At 43.7% G+C, this 19,445-nt stretch overlaps 1 protein-coding gene across 1 annotated transcript in view; it reads left to right on the top strand.

The window, feature by feature from the left end:
- Positions 1-17,423, top strand: part of trrap (transformation/transcription domain-associated protein) — a 94,509-nt gene extending 77,086 nt beyond the window's left edge. Inside the window, exons 64-72 of the mRNA XM_085761863.1 lie at positions 1,218-1,308; positions 1,700-1,905; positions 2,976-3,237; positions 9,485-9,710; positions 10,124-10,341; positions 11,136-11,320; positions 12,349-12,552; positions 14,231-14,425; positions 16,226-17,423. Coding sequence (XP_085617989.1) covers positions 1,218-1,308; positions 1,700-1,905; positions 2,976-3,237; positions 9,485-9,710; positions 10,124-10,341; positions 11,136-11,320; positions 12,349-12,552; positions 14,231-14,425; positions 16,226-16,510 — 1,872 coding nt within the window. The 3' untranslated portion in view covers positions 16,511-17,423. The remainder of the gene's footprint in view (positions 1-1,217; positions 1,309-1,699; positions 1,906-2,975; positions 3,238-9,484; positions 9,711-10,123; positions 10,342-11,135; positions 11,321-12,348; positions 12,553-14,230; positions 14,426-16,225) is intronic.
- The last annotated feature ends 2,022 nt before the right edge of the window (positions 17,424-19,445 follow it).

Genomic DNA, 19,445 nt, shown 5'->3' with positions numbered 1-19,445 from the left:
TTATCCAATGAGGAGAGAGAACGGCATGCAGGGCTGTGTGTGCAGCCAAGGGATGCCGTGAATGTGGTGACATCGGGACGAGGACTGTTATGGTGCGTTCAAGGCAGCCCGTAACTCGTGTTTTTCCGACCTGTGAAGTCGTACCAGTTCGATCTGGTACGAGTTCACGGGTTGGAAGTTACGAGTGGCCGTTATAGTGCAGTTTCACAGGTAAAACAGGTCGGAAAAACACGAGTGGGTTGCCTGGAACGCTACAAAGTCGTAAGTTGTGACTTAAAGCTGTAATTTACGGTTTCAAAAGCCTGCCTGGAACGCAGCATTAGCTGAAACGACCGGATCGCTTACTTCTGCTTTAATGAAGGAAAGCTACAGTAGCACTATGTTGCCTTATGAAAGGCACAGTGTTGTTCTGCGCATCCCTCACTAATGGAGGACTCACCCTCCATAAACTGTCATATTAAGAAGCAATAATGAGAGTAATTGGTGATTTTAAATACAACTCAAAATTGAGTTAGAATAAACAACAGAAATAAATAGAATATCCAAGTGTGCATTTTAAAATAATTTTCTTTTGAAAAGTTAATTAATTTCTTGGTTTAGAATAGATTTTCAGATTTTCAGTGAAATCAGGACTTTTGACTTCAGAACATGATGCATCTTGGATGGTGAACTGCAGGCCATGTAGCTAACTAGTCCTACCTTCACACGGAGCTGTAACCTGAGACAGATTTATAAATTATACACCAAAGGTACACACTGAATTCACCTGCTGCATTACTTATCAAAGGAATCCTACTCCACTAAGTTTGGGGTGAATTTGCTATGCGTTTAAAACTTGAAACCTCATATGTCCCGACTTCAACCATTAAGCCTTCCAATGTTGTCAGTGACTTTTCTTGAAAGTCTTGAGGGCAATTTCATCATCAGTCACATTCAGTTTTGTGAATCAGCCATGACGTGTTTTTAACTTCCATAACTCCCCTGGCTCAAAGCTTCAAACACTCCCTCTGTTATAGCAGAGGTTTCTGGCTGTATCAGTACGATCTCTCGCTCTCTCTCTGACACCCAGACACAAACAGTATCTCTCTGTCCCTCTCGCTCTCTCCATCCCCTCCTTCTCCACCTCTGTCTCCCTCTTCTCTCTCTCTCTCTCCCTCCTTTGTGGTCCTGAGGGGGAGTCTTTGAAATGTAATCTGTGACCCTCTTTTATCTGGTAGGTGGGACGAGTGTACCCCCAGGCTGTCTACTTCCCTATCCGCACCCTTTACCTGACGCTCAAGATCGAGCAGAGGGAGCGCTACAAAAGTGGTAAGAAAACATAGCTGTGTGCAGTGTTTCTTCTTAACCACGCTCTGAACATTAAAAGCTTTTTTAAAATTATTTCTCCAGTTACCATGCCGAGTTATTACATTTTAAAGTACATATAGGTGAAAAAAAAGTTGTTTATAGAATACAGTGTGCTTTGGACCACAGAACCTTCTGTGTTGTCTGTCTAGACTGTATTTCTGTTCATCAAAATGGTTTGTACTGCCAGAAAGTGTAGAATATGCCAGCTTGTTTTCATTCTGTTTGCACCTCCAATCCTGATTATCCTTTTTTTTTAACCCTTCTTTCTCCTGGTTCCTTTGTGTACCTTTTTTTCTGTCTGTCTCATCTCCTTCTCTGCCATTTTCCTCCTCCTACCCACTCTTCTCCTCAGATGCATCTGGGCAGCAGCAGCCCAGCTCAGTGGGGGCACAGCCTCACTCGGGGGCCTCCGACCCAGGGCCCATCCGGGCCACTGCCCCGATGTGGCGCTGCAGCCGCATCATGCACATGCAGCGGGAGTTACACCCCACCCTGCTCTCTTCCCTGGAGGGCATCGTGGACCAGATGGTGTGGTTCAGGGAGAACTGGCACGAAGAGGTGAGAAGAACAAAGGTGTTGGTTGCGTGTGTGTCTGACTTTGTCGCCATGCGTTTGTGTATTTCAACAGATCAGATGGTGAGAAAACAATACAGCTGGATGTGACTGTCGTCGTGCACCTGTGCATATGTGAGAAAGCAAGTTGGTGTGCAAATCTTGTATGTGTGTATCACGCCACCTGGTCAAGCAGATGACCACAGTTGGGGAGATGCTGTCTCTGCTGTTGTTCAACACATCTGTTTAAGTCTTAGGTGATAGAAGTTGTCTGTGAATAGGTCATCTCTTGTCTTGTCCACCGCTGACTGTACTAACCTGTTGCCATAAAGAGGCCATGGCACCATATTAATGACAGATTATATTGAAGACAGAATAGCCAATTGGCCAGTGTACTTTCAGATACTAGATTTCCCCCATAACCATTATGTCCCAGCTGGAATTTTCTCAAATCCTTTTTGTTGTCGACTTCAATCACTCTTTCAATTCGTACTCTTTTTTTGCCCTAGCAAGTTATGTGGCTGCCAGCGCATTAGTAAGGCTTTACGCAATAGTCCAAACTGAACTCGGTGTTGTCAGTTGTTTTAGCCATTCTGGACGGCATCTCCACTGGGGAACTTGTCCGTGGGTGGGTGGAGGCAGCAGGGGGGGGAGAGAAGACTGAGACAGCTGATGGATGGGTGCGATGAGTGTGTGGGATGGAGCAAGGGATTTAGGGCTGGAAGTTTTTTGATGTGTGTGTGTGTGTCCGTGTGATTATCTGTGATGGTTTGAGGCGCACAGCAGCAGCTGCAGGCTCTATGCTTCGTTCCACTGGGTAAGCAGGGGCACAGGAATGCTACACCATCATCACCTCACCCTGCTCCTCTGCTTCGGTTGCTGTACGACATCACACCACTGCACCTTTCTCTTTTCTGTGTGTGTGTGTGTGTGTGTGTGTCTTTGTTGCATAGATGTGTGTCAGATGAGCTTTTTGAGCTTTAATCTATGTCCATTTGACAAAGATGTGACCTAACTGAGATTGCAGAATAACATTAAGATCATGTTAATTAATATTAATATAACTCTCTCTGCAGGTCCTGAGACAGCTCCAGCAGGGCCTGGCTAAATGCTATTCAGTGGCCTTTGAAAAGAGTGGGGCAGTGTCAGACGCCAAGATCACGCCGCATACGCTCAACTTTGTCAAGAAGCTGGTTAGCACCTTTGGCGTCGGCTTGGAGAACGTCTCCAATGTTTCCACCATGTTCTCCAGCGCTGCTTCTGAATCCCTAGCCCGCCGCGCTCAGGCCACAGCCCAGGACCCCGTTTTCCAGAAGATGAAGGGGCAGTTCACAACAGGTTGATTGCTCTATTTTTTTTAAAACAAAACAGAATCATTCATAACAGATTGAAAGAAAAACAAAACTTTGAGCCCTTTTTTTTAGGTTGTTGTTGACAAATCCCTGCCATCTGTTTCCAGTGTTTGCTTTTTGAACTTTGTTCCTTGTTCACTTAAGTTTCAAACCTGACAACCGTGTTAACATTCAGCACCGCTGGTATTACATCTTTCCAACTTCATCATAACACTTTTAAATTTGAAGAGACAAAAAAAAAACCGTGAGGAATACGTTTTCAGACAATGAAAAAAAAACAGCTTTGTGAGTATCTGACAAGGTGCAAGAAATGTCCAGGTAGTGAAACCAGCAACACCTCCTCTGATCTCCACTCCCTAAAGCCTTCAGACATCAACCACCTTCCTGCACACAATAAAGCTCTCCTGTTATTGTAAGTCAACACGAGTATATATGATGAGCCAGGTGCCCAACTGGCCTCTGCAGCAATATATTGAACTGGTTTTGTTGTGTCTGCACGGGCACTTGTGCTGCTCATATTAGTGCTGTCAGGAGAGACTGCACTGTCGTTTAGAGCAGCTGGAGCATCGGTGTTGTGCGGTGTAATTATGGTTTCCAAACAGATGATTTGATTTTAGTCAGGGGTTGGGGTTAGTGGTTGGTCAAAAATAGTTTTGTGTGTGTGTGTCTGCTCTATGTCTTCATTACATAGCATTTCTAGTCTAAGCTGGTGCAGCATTGATCTTAACAACCTGCCAAGGTTTAATGAAAAATAGCAAAAGACTTAATTTTGCTCCTTCCTCCACAAAAACTATAAGCAAAAGAACTCAAAGTGTAAAAGTTCAGTTTTTAGTCTGAGTAGTAGTAGCAAGTCTGTAAAACACTATATATCTCTCCACTGAAACGCACTGTAATGAAATTACTTTATTTCTTGGGAGTTTTTTGTGTCAGAGTTAGGGATGCACATTTTGAATTTTTTTTCTGACCGATAACCGACGCTCGTTAACCGATTATTAACCGTTAACCGATAAGATTAAGAATCTTGCGGCGCACAGCCCCAAAAAAAAAAAAATTTTTTTGGTTTCAATTTTTTTTTTTTTTTTGCCGTTAAATACACACGTGCGCCGCGACAGCTGATCAGTGCGCTCTGTCTCAGCTGATCGCGCTCTGGAGATCGTCCAATGTAGAACTGTTTTTATACAAAGTGCAGCCAAGCAGCAGAGCTCCTCTGACAGCTCCTCTGTGGAGCTGCAGGAGAGCTGCAGGTGAACAGGCTGGAGAGCAGCGACGTCCTCTTTTTTTTTTTTTTTTTTTTTTCCAGCGCCGTTGTTACAGGTGATGCACATCTATGTCCGTGTAGGTTACATTTATTGTCTGATCTTCCTTCATGGGGGCTGCTGCACATACTGTCAGTCCTCCTGTGTAACTTTTTGCTGCGAAATATGACTGAAGGCACGTGAACTCTGCACGTGTCGACACGCCCCCATGAGTTGACGACATAAGGATCTAATAAAATAAATAAATAACCGATAGTATTAATCGGTCAAAGTTCTTGTTATCGGTTAACGGTTAAACGGTTAATCATGTGCATCCCTAGTCAGAGTAAAATGGATTCCCAATGCAGGTTTTATGGACTCCAAGTCCACCTGAAGGCCATAGCGATGGAAGTTAAGTGATTTTCACCATATTGGCACTGGGCAACTTTTGCCACTTTATACTGACATGTAAATTTAAGTATCTATTGCTATAGACTAAGTACTGCCAGCCCCCAGTCAGCTGCTGTTACATTACAGGTTGTGCCTGCTGTTCTATCTTCTTTGTCAGGAAACCACTGCATTAAAAGCACTGTTTATAGATTGTTTGCCCACAACAAAAGTGAATATAGTTTCAAAATACTGGATCAGTTTACTTCTACCTGACTCAGAGATTAAACACTTTATTCACCTGCTATATTTTAGTCCAAAACAATACCAGGGTAAATATTATATTCTTAATACAATCACGATCAGTCATCGTACCATAGACATGGCTGGGAACAAATTACCTACAAGTAACCATTCATGCTGTGCTGTCGTATCATCCTTGGTGAATCCAGGGGTTTTTAATGCCGGGCTTTCATCAGGAACATCTGTTGGTCTTTGTTTTACTCGACATTGAATTATCATATCAAATTGTATCCAGCTGAATCTCCACACTCCCCGTTTATGGCACATTTTCTACTTTCCAATTCTTTGTAATCTCTCAGGTGTTGTTGATGTTGATGCAGCATCAAAGATCAGGAGTTGGAAGACAGTCCTCTGTGAGAGGCAGTTCTCTGGTCTGTCCCCAGGTTTGGGGTTTTGGATAAACACATTTGAAAGCAAAAAGAAGTCTGTGATATTCATGGATGTTCTTGTGAGGCCTGCTTGTTAATGATGAAGCCTCCAGTATCTTGGCCTGTGTGTTCAGATTCATACGCAAGCTGTGGAATCCAACAGGACAGGTGCAGTTGTTGTAAAGCCAAGGCCCCCTCTGAGACATTTTCTCAAAACAATCATTCCCCTGTTTTTGGAAGCCACGTGGCTGTTTTCCTACGTTACATAAGGGAGTTGAACACAGTCCACTGGATCTGGTTTAAACGAGGACCATCCGCAGCTCCTTCAGCTTTCAATGTTCACATAACCTGTTGGCTGGCTCCTCTCCTCTCCTATGGACCGACTGCACATACATATTCACAGAGTAGTAAACAGTGTCTACTGTGCTTTCCCCATCCACTGGTCCTGAGAGTGGCCAGTAGAGCTGTGGACTTGGAGAACAAGTGAACAAGAAGCAGCCAGAGAAAAATTCATCACCCACCATAAGTAACATTAGTAATGAGAGCCTAAGAGGAAACATGAAGACAGGTGTGATGACATTAGCAGGCAAAAGCATGGGAACAGCACATGGACTGACTGCATGAGCAACACAAACAAGACTGATTGAGACTCACGGTGAGCACTGTGCTGATGAATCTTACCAGATGTTGCAGTGCCAGCTGTGCTCACGCAGCCAGGCGTCACCGGGGCTTCTGCCTCGCAGGGTGCCTGCCGACCATCGCTACCCAGCTGTCCCCACGGCGACGTGGGAGCAGGGCCGACAGAGACTGAAACCACACAAGCCTTCTAGAGCGGAACAAACAGGGTTTACAGAGCTGCTGAGCAGCCAAGCTCCCATTCCCCGCACCACGTTAGTGGCTCACTCGCTTTCACAGGGTTTGTGGGCCGGAAAATATGGGTTTATGTTTGCACATATAACATTTGGCAGCAGGGAGGCATTCAAATCCAATTACGGCGAATGCTATTTGCATGAGTTACTGTTTTAGCAGTGGATCTGTTCCAGAGACTTTTGTCAGAAGAGCTTTTTCTGAAAAAAAAAAAAAGTGCAAGTTTCTTGGATTTTGAATTGTGGGCCTAAATAGTCATTTGTCATGCTAAAATTATATTTAACATAGTTAAATGTAAATCAATATAATTCTGTTTAGCAATTTGGCTCGGTACCTATGACCTATGTACCGTCATTCAGTCAGCAGACAGAAGCTCTGAATGTGAACTTTTATTGCCAGAAACTCCTCTCCTCCCACCCTCGCTGCTGTCATGACCTGTAAATGCTCAGAAGCACAACCCACCAATCAGACATAATAAAGTCGACTCGACTCCATCTCACTGCGCTCGTGGGACACATACTATCCTCCACTCGGTAACGGGGCAGTCCATGGGGGAATGGTGGTTCTATATACCGAGGTGGCCCACCCCCGGAGTCTGAATCCATAATTTAGTACAGCAGAGCAGATTCTCTGCTGTGGTCCATCAGGCAAGCCAGGTAGGGCAGAATATTAGCCCTGGTTTCTACACACAGGTCAGAGAGCAGCCTGGTTACTTTCCACACCACACTCTTTCTCTCAGCATCCCGTTCCCCCTGCTAGCTGACAGAGCAGGGGTCAAAGATGAGTTCACGGGGACTGAAAATAACTCTCCTCTGGTCTTACAAGCTAAATTGCACTCACTACAGAGTCCTTCTGCAGTTCCTCACAGCACCTGTCTGTACTTTTAACATTGTCACACCTTTAAGACTCAAGGTCCAAAGAAAACAAATTTTCTATCACAGGGTTAATTATGACAATTTAGAATATTACCCTAAACATAATGAGACAGTGGATACATTGTAAAATACTGAAATTGAAGTAGCTACAATCTGTGCATCATGTGCAGAATCTAAAGCACTTTGCAGTGCAGTGCGACCTGAGGGAGGCACTTCAGCGTGTGTCAGTTTTACTAATTGGATTTAACTGAAACAAGGAATTGTTTTTTTTCCCCTCACTGAGTGGCCTCAGGTTGGGTGGGGTGTGCATCATTTGTTCACATGTAATGTGTCATGCAGCGTGCACCACTGATCTGATTTTAACAAACACTGCGGAAGTGTTGCAGCTGATCACTCCCAAGTTATCTCTGACACATTTAGAGCACAATACAAGTGGAATATAGTTCACTAATTGTCCCAGAAAAGACTTGTGTGTTTGTGTTTTTACAAAACATTTTAGTCTTCGCTACTTAAAATCTTCAGGCAGAGTTCTAATAATATAACGCCTGTCCAATGTGCAGTCGTCTCCAGATAAACAGGTAAATGCTTTATATCTAATAAAGATGGAATGATATTACTATATTGCTTCATGCCTCTGAAGGAGTGCAGCATGCCTCGCTTTTTCTATTTGTAGGCATTATACACTTTTATGGTGCTGAATTGTTGTCGGGTTGCAATTTCTCAGGACTGTTTCAATTTTACCTCTGGTATCGAGGCAGGTGAATTGCAGGCAGACGGATAGCGAAATAGGGCCACTCCGAAAAGAACATTGGCTGTTTTAAAGGGCTTATTTAAAGTATTAGGAGGTCTCACTCTGGGAGAGATTGAACGGGTTTGAAATGGCAAGGCCTTGCAGTTTCATGGATTCATTATAACAGGCAGCACAACAGGGTGTACTGAAATAGGAGAGGTGGATGTTTGTGTGCGAGTGTGTGCGCACATTCATGTTACAGAGATGTCCTGGGGGCTTTTCTCTAAAATGGAAAACCTGCCTGGCTCACTTCCCCTCCTTCTGTTGTTATTGCTACAGCTCATCACAATATGTTATGTGCAATATAAGTTGTGACTTGAAACAGGAATTTAATACTTTAAGACTCTCATTTTTATAGCTCTAATTTAATCAGCTCCCTTCCCTCCGCCAGGGAGCTTTAAGTCGATAGAGCAAACAGCTCTCCTTGTGCTGCCGTCCTGCCATGAATAACTTATCCATGAAGTTCTCTTAAGCAAGGCACTGCACCACACGGCTGGAGTGGAGTGACCAACGGCGCAACACAATATTTATAATGGACATTTCCCAGATGTAAGTTTGTGTAACCGCTGCCCTCCCTCAGGCCATCGCTGTGAATAACAAGGTGTTCTTAGTACATGTTACTGGGTAAATAACAGGAAAGTAAATACCCAGATCACACTTTAATTAATCTTAACCATTTGTGGTTTCAAACAGCCAGTGCACTGTCTCCAAAGAAACATCAGCTGGCCAATAAGCTGTCAAGTTCAATCTTTTTGATTTTTTTTAAACGTACATTTTGACAGTACTATGTGCGTGTCCAGTTTGCCTGTGTTGTAACCATCTATAGTATTTTATTTGGCAAGGTTATTTAGAAACAGTGGTATTTATAGCACAAGTATGGGAGCACATAGCTGTGGGGGAGGTTAAAGGTCACACACAAACACACCTGGGAGCTGCATTACTGTTGGTCTTGTATTGTTGGCGGCTCCAGTGGAGCAGTTGGAGGGTTAGTGTCTTGCTGAAGGGCTTTTTTTTGAGGATAGTTGAATTAGAGAAGGAAAAGTGTATCACATTGACCTCCTGAAAAGACCTCCTGAGCCAGCCTGAGGATTTCATCTGGCCACTATCAAATCACCAGCTGCCTGCACATGCTTTTGTCTGTGGTTTTCTGTTCCTTTTTTCATCCAATTTTCATTTCACATTCTGCTCTCTCAGTCATTGATATCAAATCATTAAGTTCACCCGGTCCTTGTAATTTAAAAGCTATTTGATGTACAAGTGATATATTTTTTCTCCTTTTTTTTATTCCTTATTTTAAAGACAGGTGAGAAGAGTGGGAGACACTTGAAGAGTTTTGGAGATTAAAAAAGTCCAGTGTTATAATGAGATCTTTGTTGTAACCATGACTTTTCTTCTCCTTCCCCGTCAGACTTTGACTTCAGCGTGCCTGGCTCCATGAAGCTTCACAATCTCATCTCCAAGCTGAAAAAGTGGATCAAAATCCTGGAGGCCAAGACGAAGCAGCTGCCCAAGTTCTTCCTGATCGAGGAGAAATGCCGCTTCCTCAGCAACTTCTCCGCGCAGACGGCTGAGGTGGAGATCCCCGGGGAATTCCTCATGCCCAAACCCACGCACTACTACATCAAGATTGCAAGGTAAAGGACTTTTGTACACGCACACACCCGGGGCTAATAAACCAGGGAGTGAATTTACACCAGCAGTGAGCCAAATACCAGCTCTGCTCCATCAAGCACAGATTACATTTTAGATTCTCTTTTCTCTTCTCCAGGTACTCGTTCTCACTTCTCAGTAAATGATTTTAAAAGGCAAACGAATATAATAGTATTAACAATGCTTACAAAGTATAAGCCTCGTGCTTATTATCTAGTGATTTTAATCCAAACTTTAAGTCCTTATTTGATAAATCCTGATCATTTTTAGACGCAGAAACACAAAGTTCTCACTACAGTGCGCAGTGAATCACAGTGAATCACAGAACTGAACTGTTGTGTCATTCCCCCCAACACCATTTATTACTTCAGTTCTGTTTCTCTGCACCTTTTTCCAGGTTCATGCCCAGAGTGGAAATTGTTCAGAAACACAATACTGCGGCACGCCGTCTCTATATCCGCGGTCACAATGGCAAAATCTACCCCTACCTGGTGATGAATGACGCCTGCCTGACCGAGTCACGACGAGAAGAGAGGGTCCTGCAGCTCCTGCGCCTCCTCAACCCCTGTCTGGAGAAGAGGAAGGAGACCACCAAGAGACACCTCTTCTTCACTGGTAGGACTAGGGAGAAGAGAGATGTAGTTTCAAAACATAGGGACAATGAACGGAACCTGGCAAGGGTTGTTAGGCATATTTTTCTTGTTTTAAATCAAATCTTCATTTATTTATTTTTGAAGCACCATCGCCAGCCTTTTTGTCCACTGGGAATAGTTGGCACTGCCCAGCTCCTTTCATTTTTCTTCTTTTCTCTCGCCGCGTCTGTCCCACTCACACACAAACACACATTTCAATTCGCTTTCAAGCGCTATTTCCTCTCTTGTCATCCTCTTGTGGTTTGCCTCCACCCAGATGTTTGCCCACTCTCCATTTATGCACTTGATTGGTTTGTTTAAGGGGAAATATGGAAGGGGAATTCAACAGTCCCTTCCAACCCATTTCCTCCCAACTGAAATGGCTGCTATTGATTCGATTTGGGTTGCCAGTGTATGTAAATGTTGAGACTGCTTTCACTGGGCAGCCCATACACAGCCTTTTTACCGTCTTTAACCTTACCTGGCATTGATGGATGGCACATCTTCAGTGCAGCTGTTACCCAGCCATGGAGTGTTTTAGTTGTAGGGTTAGATCTCTGGTTTACACTGTGGTTAAACGGGGACTTTTCACTAGTAGGTGCAACCAGGTATTTACAGCTCGTGTCACTGACTTGGTTGTTTTCCCTCTTGTTGCCTTCTTCTTTCTGCCACTCTCTCTCCTCTCTTCTTCTCCCTTTTCCTCATTTCATCGCCTTTCCCCTATCCATCTCTTTCCCACCTGTATCCTGTCTTCTTCCTCTCCGTCCATCTCTCCAGTGCCCCGAGTGGTGGCAGTGTCGCCTCAGATGCGGCTGGTCGAGGACAACCCCTCATCTCTGTCACTGGTGGAAATCTATAAACAGCGCTGTGCCAAGAAGGGCATCGAACATGACAACCCCATCTCCAGATATTATGATCGTCTGGCCACTGTGCAGGCGAGAGGCACCCAGGCCAGCCACCAGGTATGGAGACATCTGCATACACACACACACACACACACACACACACACACACACACACACTCTCACACAGCATAGATGCCACTTGCACAGTAGCGATGCTTGGTAAAGTTGTGACCTCATTTCTATGCCCTGAATTAATATGCAGTCAAGGTGGTTGAATTGTAATTTAAGAGTAGCACTGTGTAGCCATGTCACAGTAGCCACAGAAGGCTTAATGAGCATGTTTAGCAATTTCTTGTTTAAACCACGTGTTTCCAAATGTAAGTTCTTGAAAAGTTAAGACAAACAGCTGTTTTCAGATTTGTGACGATTCATTTTTCAGATTGTCCAATTAGTTTTTTTGTAATTGCTTTTGTTTTGTGTTCTCAACCCATGGGGGAACAGTTGATTTTTCATTTCATTTGAGAAAATTAAAATCAACAAATGTGGTGTTGTGGTTTTTCACTGAATAGCTCTAATTTGCTCTCATAACTGTATTAATCAGTGGTTGTCAGCCAAGCTACTACATCAACCGTATAATGTGCTCCTCGTTAAAAACCATCAACACAAATCCTTCACCCGACTGGCTGAACGCACTACTAGCTGTGTCATTTTCTAACACTTCAAGGTCACAAACTGTAAAATTGTGGTGGCTGCTCCCAGAGACTGGCTATTCCCTAAAGGATCAATCCGGAAAAAAAAAGAAGGCCCACTAGGCCGGTTGCTTCATTTTAATTTAACATCTTGGTTGTATGGCCTCCTCTATGATGGATGGAAGTGACATTGTGGTAATTAGAACCCTTTGGTATCTTATTAAATGTAAATGTAAAAGCCATATTGTTATTATTGTTGATATTTTAGAGAGCTGGAAAATACTGTCAAATTTTGGCTTTAGGATTAAGAAAATGTCAAAGTGCTGAAATGTGGACACCAGATTATATTAAACTATAACTATATAATTTAGTAAAAACCAGTCTGAATGTGCTCAGCAGTAGGAGCTCAGCCACAGCCACATACCTCACCTCTACCTCCTTCTTCTCTACTACCAGGTCCTGCGTGACATCCTGAAGGAGGTGCAGGGCAACATGGTGCCTCGCAGCATGCTGAAGGAGTGGGCCCTCCACACCTTCCCCAACGCCACCGACTACTGGACCTTCAGAAAGATGTTCACCATCCAGCTGGCGCTCATCGGCCTGGCGGAGTTCATGCTCCACCTCAACAGGCTCAACCCTGAGATGCTGCAGATAGCACAGGTAGGAAACACGTCCACAAACAGAAACATGATAAAACCCTCAGTCAAGGGCAAGAGGGATCCATGTGACAGAAGCTAATTGAATAGATATACACTCTCACAGATGCATTAAGAGATCTCCATTACCCCCCTCGTATCCGACCGTATGAATTTACCTTTCTCCCCTGTGACATTCACGCTGAGCCAGTCACTGTCAATGCGGAGGATGTTTTGACAGAACGTTCTGCTCGGTTCCTCTGCTCTACAGCTATCAAAGACGTTTCAATTTAAAGAGTCCATATTTGTGTGTGTGTGTGTCTGTGTGCCTCAGTCCACATGCATCCGTCTGGTGCTCAGGGTCCGCAGACAGCTTTCTTAAAGTCATTATTAAAGATGATTGTGTCATTCGGCCACCCCTCCCCTCTGATCCTAATCGGCCTTTGCTGACAGGCGTTCCTCCGGGCAGCTAAGCGCTGGTATTAAGCCCCCTCTCTGCCTGTTCCACTCCGCAGATCCCATTAGACACAGGAGGATTACGGTGCGGAGCGTGTACGCACACACAAACACAAACATAGCGAGAGAGTGCAAGGGCAGGACATCGCAGCAGTAGCACCATGCTTAACCCCATCTAAACAGACACCTTAAATTCCTTTAAGTTGTCTCTCATAGAGCAGAGTGATGCCGCGAGGCGTCGGTCCACAGGGCACCTGCTGTGTGTTAATTCAGTTTCAGCCTTTATTCTCTCAACTTACGTCTTTATAAGGCGGTGTCTCATCTCTCGAGGAATCGGCCGAGTTGCCCGGTGGAATTGTTTCTGTATCTCCTCTGATACTTGACATTTGTTCTTAAAAATCACAGAGTATCTGTCATTTGTCACACTCAAGTTCACAGCCACGGGGCAACACATCACTGTTGCGTCATCACACCAGCCCCAAAATGAAGCCGTCGCTGGCCACTAGTCCGGTGATTTAGCATTCTGAACGCCTCCTCCAGATCCAGCTGTCTGTGGGCGTATCGGAGCCTCATGGGGGCTGGTGTTTCAGCCCACTGCCTCGAGGCCCTCCTCTGGGGCCCGGGGGAGCAAATCACAGTAGGAGAGAGGGAAAGGGAGACAAGAGGGGGGGGTTAAGGAGAAGGAGGGGAGGGGAGGAGAGGCAGAGGAGGAGAGGGAGCATGAGCTGGAATGAAATGCTCTGCTATAAAGCTGTCAGAGCCACTCACCTTTTCATATAAGGGAGCTTATCTGCCCGCTGGCTGCTTGTGTAGCGGTCCTCACGCACATAAATGCAGGCTTAAAGATGAAAACTCGGCTGTATAAATTTAAGTCAGCGGGGGAGCGACGGAGGAGAGGGGAGTGGGAGTGAATTGAGGATTATAGATGTTCTGCTGCTGATAGTTTGACGTGTTACTGTGTCTAGAGCACGCGGATCAATAACGGCAGCCATTTCGTCGGCGTGAGCTTGTTTTGTAACTCCCATAGCCTTCCCGGAGAAGAAGAGTCATTTTCTTCTAGGGCCCACGTGGACTAAGAACGCAGGGAGAGAAAAATGTAGAGGAATATTTATAGATATTTTTTTTCCTGTTTCGCTGTCTGAGCTGATACCTCTGAACAATGCTTTATTAAAAAATGTCACCCTCACCTGTACAGTTCACCTCACACCCTCATTTGTCAGACTTCTAACAGCCACTGTCTGTTCCAGGACACTGGAAAACTCAACGTCTCCTACTTCCGCTTTGACATTAACGACGCCACGGGCGACCTGGACGCCAATCGGCCCGTTCCGTTCCGCCTGACACCGAACATCTCCGAGTTCCTGAGCACCATCGGCGTGTCGGGCCCGCTCACCGCCTCCATGATTGCCGTGGCGCGCTGCTTCGCACAGCCCAACTTCAAGGTAAATTTCCCTGCAAGAGCTTGTGACTTTATTATGATCATCCAGTGTTTTCAACATCCCATTACAACATCTTATTACACGTATAAACATAGAGATTGAATAAACCATATAATAAGAGGCTTGGTGGAAGATGGAGGGTTTGAACCACTGTTTTTGCACTTCAGCTGTTATATACTCAGAGCTTTAATCAGGCATGTCCACATAAAACGCAGTTGGGGTTTCTGTGCTAAGGCGGCGTCTTAACAACTAGTTTTTCCCAGTATTGTTTTGGACTTAAACCGAGTGAACTTCCTCCGTGCTTTTATCCGAGGCACAACCAAAACAATGCAATGAAAAATGGAGCAGAGTGCGGGTGTAGCATAATGTATCTGCAGCAGGGCAGTAATGACAGGCGTGTGGTGCCTATGTATAGCTCCGGCTGGTACTTAAAGTCTGGCCGGTGTGGAGGGAACAGGAGCACTTAAGATGTAAATAAACACTCACTCAATGATGTGAGCAAGTTGAGGACCAGTGCCGGAGGCCAGCGTTTCTTGCGGTCAGAGAAAATGGACGTTTCCAGGAGAACACGGCAAACACACAACAATCATTCACTCAATATAGTGGAGGCTTAAACCATATAAACAATCCAGTGCTGCCTGAAACCATATAAACACTTAAACTAAGAGTAAGGAACAGCATGTACCTGGTTAGGTGATGATTGCTGGAGCTGAGGCCCGTCATGGTTTGGATGGTTATGTATTTCAGCTCTGTGCCATCATAATGAGCTCTTAACAACACAGAGATTTTCCCGAGAATGATTGACACATCCTTAATTGGAGTTAACAGCTTTGTTTTATGTGTATGTTTGAGATTGGAAATGGCTTCATATAAACTGGGGCTTTATCGTGTTTAATTGCTCACATTCCCATGACGGGCATTTTGAACACACGGCTTAGGAGAGTGCCCAGGAGACTGGCAGACCTAGTGTATATAAACAGCATTCCTTGACACATAATCAGATAGATGCAGCGCTTACCAAATTGGCTAGGGACCTCATGAGCAGATTAATGCATTAGTTGCCACCTATATAGTTGTACTGCAGAGGTTTATGTACCTCTGGAGTTTTGCAATATTTGCTGAAGTATAAAACAATATGTGAAAAAGTGGTAAATGTTTTTACAGCAATAGCCACTAAGGTCCACACTTTCTCTGCTGCTTTTCAACAACATCTTGTGGTTGTTCTCAGTTGTATGAAACTTGAGTTGTGTTTTGTGGGAACTGTAATCCCGCCTGTTTAAATCAAACACACTCTCCATCTATTGAGTACAACCTCTAAGGGACCGTGAGGTTTGGTAGAGGAAGATGTTTTTTGTCTTTAGTTTATTAGTTTTGGGACGTCCAAAACTCTGTTTCCAAGGTCAACAATTAACTAAAATGCACAATATGGAAAATATTTAATTTTTGTGTTGTTGTCAAAACAGATTGAATTGGGTAAAAAGACTGGCCTTAAATTAAGTTAGTAATATTTTTCCAGACTTTTTTCCCCCTCCAGATGCATTTGTCATCATTATTTTGTAGCAACAGCAACATAATCACATTTTCACATTTTTTTGTGACGAGTTTGATGAGATGAAGAAAACAGTAGCTCTTGCAGGCACATTTTGTCCTGAATCAAAAAACCACACAAGCTGAGAAGTGTCTCAACACGAGCGGTGACTGTGGAACCAGCTACAGACAAAATGTTAAATTAAATTTTGTTCTACTTACCTTTGCAACATTAGTTCTAGAAATTCACGTCTTTGTTTCCTCTGCGTCTGACAGGTGGACGGCATCCTGAAGGCCGTCCTTCGCGACGAGATCATTGCGTGGCACAAGAAGACCCAAGAGGACACGTCCATGCCCTTGTCCCCCGCCGGCCAGCCAGAGAACATGGACTCCCAGCAGTTGGTCTCACTGGTCCAGAAGGCTGTCACTGCCATCATGACCCGCCTTCATAACTTGGCTCAGTTCGAGGGAGGGGAGAGTAAAGTCAACACCCTGGTGGCCGCAGCAAACAGCCTGGACAATCTGTGCCGCATGGACCCCGCCTGGCACCCCTGGCTCTGAGAAAGGTTGAGGAGAGTGAGCAGGGCGAGACGAGGTCTTTTTGTCCGTTTTTTGTTTTGTTTTTTTATTTAAACGCGTGACAAACGGACAGCAGCTGTTAAATGTGTGTTGTTTTTCATTTGTGATGGAAACCACACGAACGTGTCGGACTCAATCACAGTACACTGAATCCGTTGGCTGAGAAGAATCAAGTTGAAACAATGACCCTGACTGTCACAGTGGCAGTGTAAACGGGGCCTGCCAGTAATTTGAATACCCATACCTGGACTGATAGATGACCTTTTTATGAAAACACAATTCCTCCTTCGACTTATATTTATTTTTATAACAAAATGACAAGGAGTCTTATCTACGATGCCAGTCATCCTGTCTTTAACTTGACGAGAGGGCTGTACAAATATTGGTGTAGGTATCATAATGAGCCACTCACTCAAGCTAATGGATTTTTTTTTAAACTTATGAGATGGGAACATCCTGTCATGTGCTTCAGCTGCATCTAAAACTATTTTGTCCTTCAAATTTTGGATTTTTATTTAAGCAGAAAACTGTGTAGCTTCTTTCTCCATCCCTGCCGAATGGGGAATTTTGTTGTCCTGTGAATAATAGATGTTCTTTCATTTTTTATACCCACTGCTTGAACTCTATTAAGATGTCTGACTATTCAGAAAGCCATTTTACTTTGGATTTGTTTTGTCTTTCCATCAGGCCCGTTGTGACAAAGTTGAACTTCAAGGTGGAATTGACACTGTTATAAGCTAAAACTGCTGTAATGCAAATATCATTCCCAAGCTGGCTGTGTATGCATATTCCTCTCCTTTTTGTAAAGGTACAAAGCCTTTTCCAACAGAGGTATTATCTCTTGCCTTGTAAATAAGCATTTTGTTTTAATAAAATGCTCTTTTTTAATACAGAAGATCGTTTCCCTTTTATCTCTTGCAATCTTTATTTTTTATCTTTTCATAAATAATATTGATATTAAGAGTACAAAAAGACACTCTCAACCCATGAATTCAAAGAATGAATCAACTGTGCTCTTAAGTAATATACAGAGAAACTCTCAATTAGTTCCCTTCCTAAGTTGTCTTTTTACCAGTTGTAAAACAGCAATAATAACCCACAATCCCCATCTGCGCTTCTTATCTACTGCATCACTGTCGCAGCCATAATCACCCTGAAGGACGCACTCTTGGATATTATTGCAGTAATAACTCATGCTGGGAAATGACTCCAGACGAAGCGATCTCTGACGTTAAACAGTCTATTGCCGTCTTCCTTGTGGTTCACAGTTAGTCGACATTTATAGAGAGGCAGTTCAGCGCAGTAGTGTCAGAATCAAAAGTGTGACTCTGTCTTGTGGAGGTACAATAACCTTGTGGTCATTTCCCCCCCTCTGGTTAGAAAGTCCTGCAGAGGTGTGCTGAGGCGTTTGTCTCCTCCCCTGGTGCTTGATTAATGCGTGCCAGTAGATCTCAGAGTGGGCCGGCCTCGCTTGACTTATACACACTGTCAGCAGGCCCGCCTGCACTCATAAACAAAGGTTATATCTCTGTTCGCCTCTATGCAATCCACACACACAGTCTCTGCCTCACAACATGTTTACACACTCTCTCCAACATTTCTCTTCTCCCTGAGCCACAGAATAAAAGAAACACTCAGGTCTGTAAGGTGGTTTCCAACAATCACCATGAATTTTCTTTTCGTAATTTTTTTTATTTACCCTCCTGGATAAGTGTAGTGGGACTGTGATTGGTTTCTTTACAAATGCTTGATAGATCGTTTTATTTATTTATTTATTTATTTATCTTTCAATTCAGGTTGCAAGGTTTCCTGAGAAGATAAACCAGGTCTATTAAAAATACTTAACAGATTTTATTTCTTTTATGTTTGGACATCATTGTAGAGACACAGAGTCCTTTATGGTCATGAGCACCAACCTTGCCTTGAGGTGAAGCGAATGGAGACAATGTTTCAGCCCCGGAGGGTCTTCATCAGGTAAATGGCTAACATGACAAAGGACAAGGTCTGTGTGTTAAATGTATTACATCCTGTTGATGTCATAGTCAAGTGTCCTTCCACGGTCACCATAGTTCCTCCAAAATGTTACATACATAGAGCTCAAAGAGTAGACACGGTCGCGCACATCCAGTTCAAAAGGTGCTGGCCTCAAAATAGTAGACAGGAAAGGCAAAAGAAGGAGACCGCACACAATAGCTCCCTTATGTGCATATTTATTAGCACATCAATAGTAACATTTCGAGCTCATAGCTCTTCATCAGACTGACTGATACACATCAGACGCCCCGTTTTTAAACCTGCCCCTGAGGGTCACATGGTGAGTCACATGGTAAAGGGAATGTATAAGTCAGAAACACATCTTTGTGCAAAACCAAAACATACAAAAATCAGTCAAAAACTCCATCATAATTAAATAGACCAACACCCATCAGGCCGACTGGCCATCATACAGATCTAATGAATTAGAGGCGCCTCTAGTAATAGGATGGCTAATTTTCAAAGTCTAGGACAAGGTTATCACATTTTTTACATTTTATATATTTTACTCATGTTTAAAGATTTAACATATTTAAAGTTCAATTACCTATAACCTTGAGCTAGATAAGGAACAATCCAACCACAAAACATGGAAAAGTTAACAATATATAGAAGACCAAACATGCATATAATCCAACAGTAGGACTCCCTCATGATAAGTATAACATGAGAAGTAACTACTACAATGATCATACGCAGGACATCTCAGGAACCACATATCACACAAAAATAGAATATAGACAATAGAAAATAGCAAATAGCAAATAACAAACTAGAAAATTTCCTCTCGGGAAATTTTGAATGGGCCACGGGGCTACTGCCGGTTGTGCCATCTCTGTCAACATGGGAATCAAACCCACGATCTTAAGGTCAAGACAGAGCT

Source organism: Trachurus japonicus, chromosome 19 (assembly GCF_045865225.1).
Source record: "Trachurus japonicus isolate A0001 chromosome 19, Traja_1.0".
NCBI classification, from domain to species: domain Eukaryota; kingdom Metazoa; phylum Chordata; class Actinopteri; order Carangiformes; family Carangidae; genus Trachurus; species Trachurus japonicus.
Note: the sequence above shows the minus strand (reverse complement) of the source record. Positions and strands in the feature narration are given on the sequence as shown.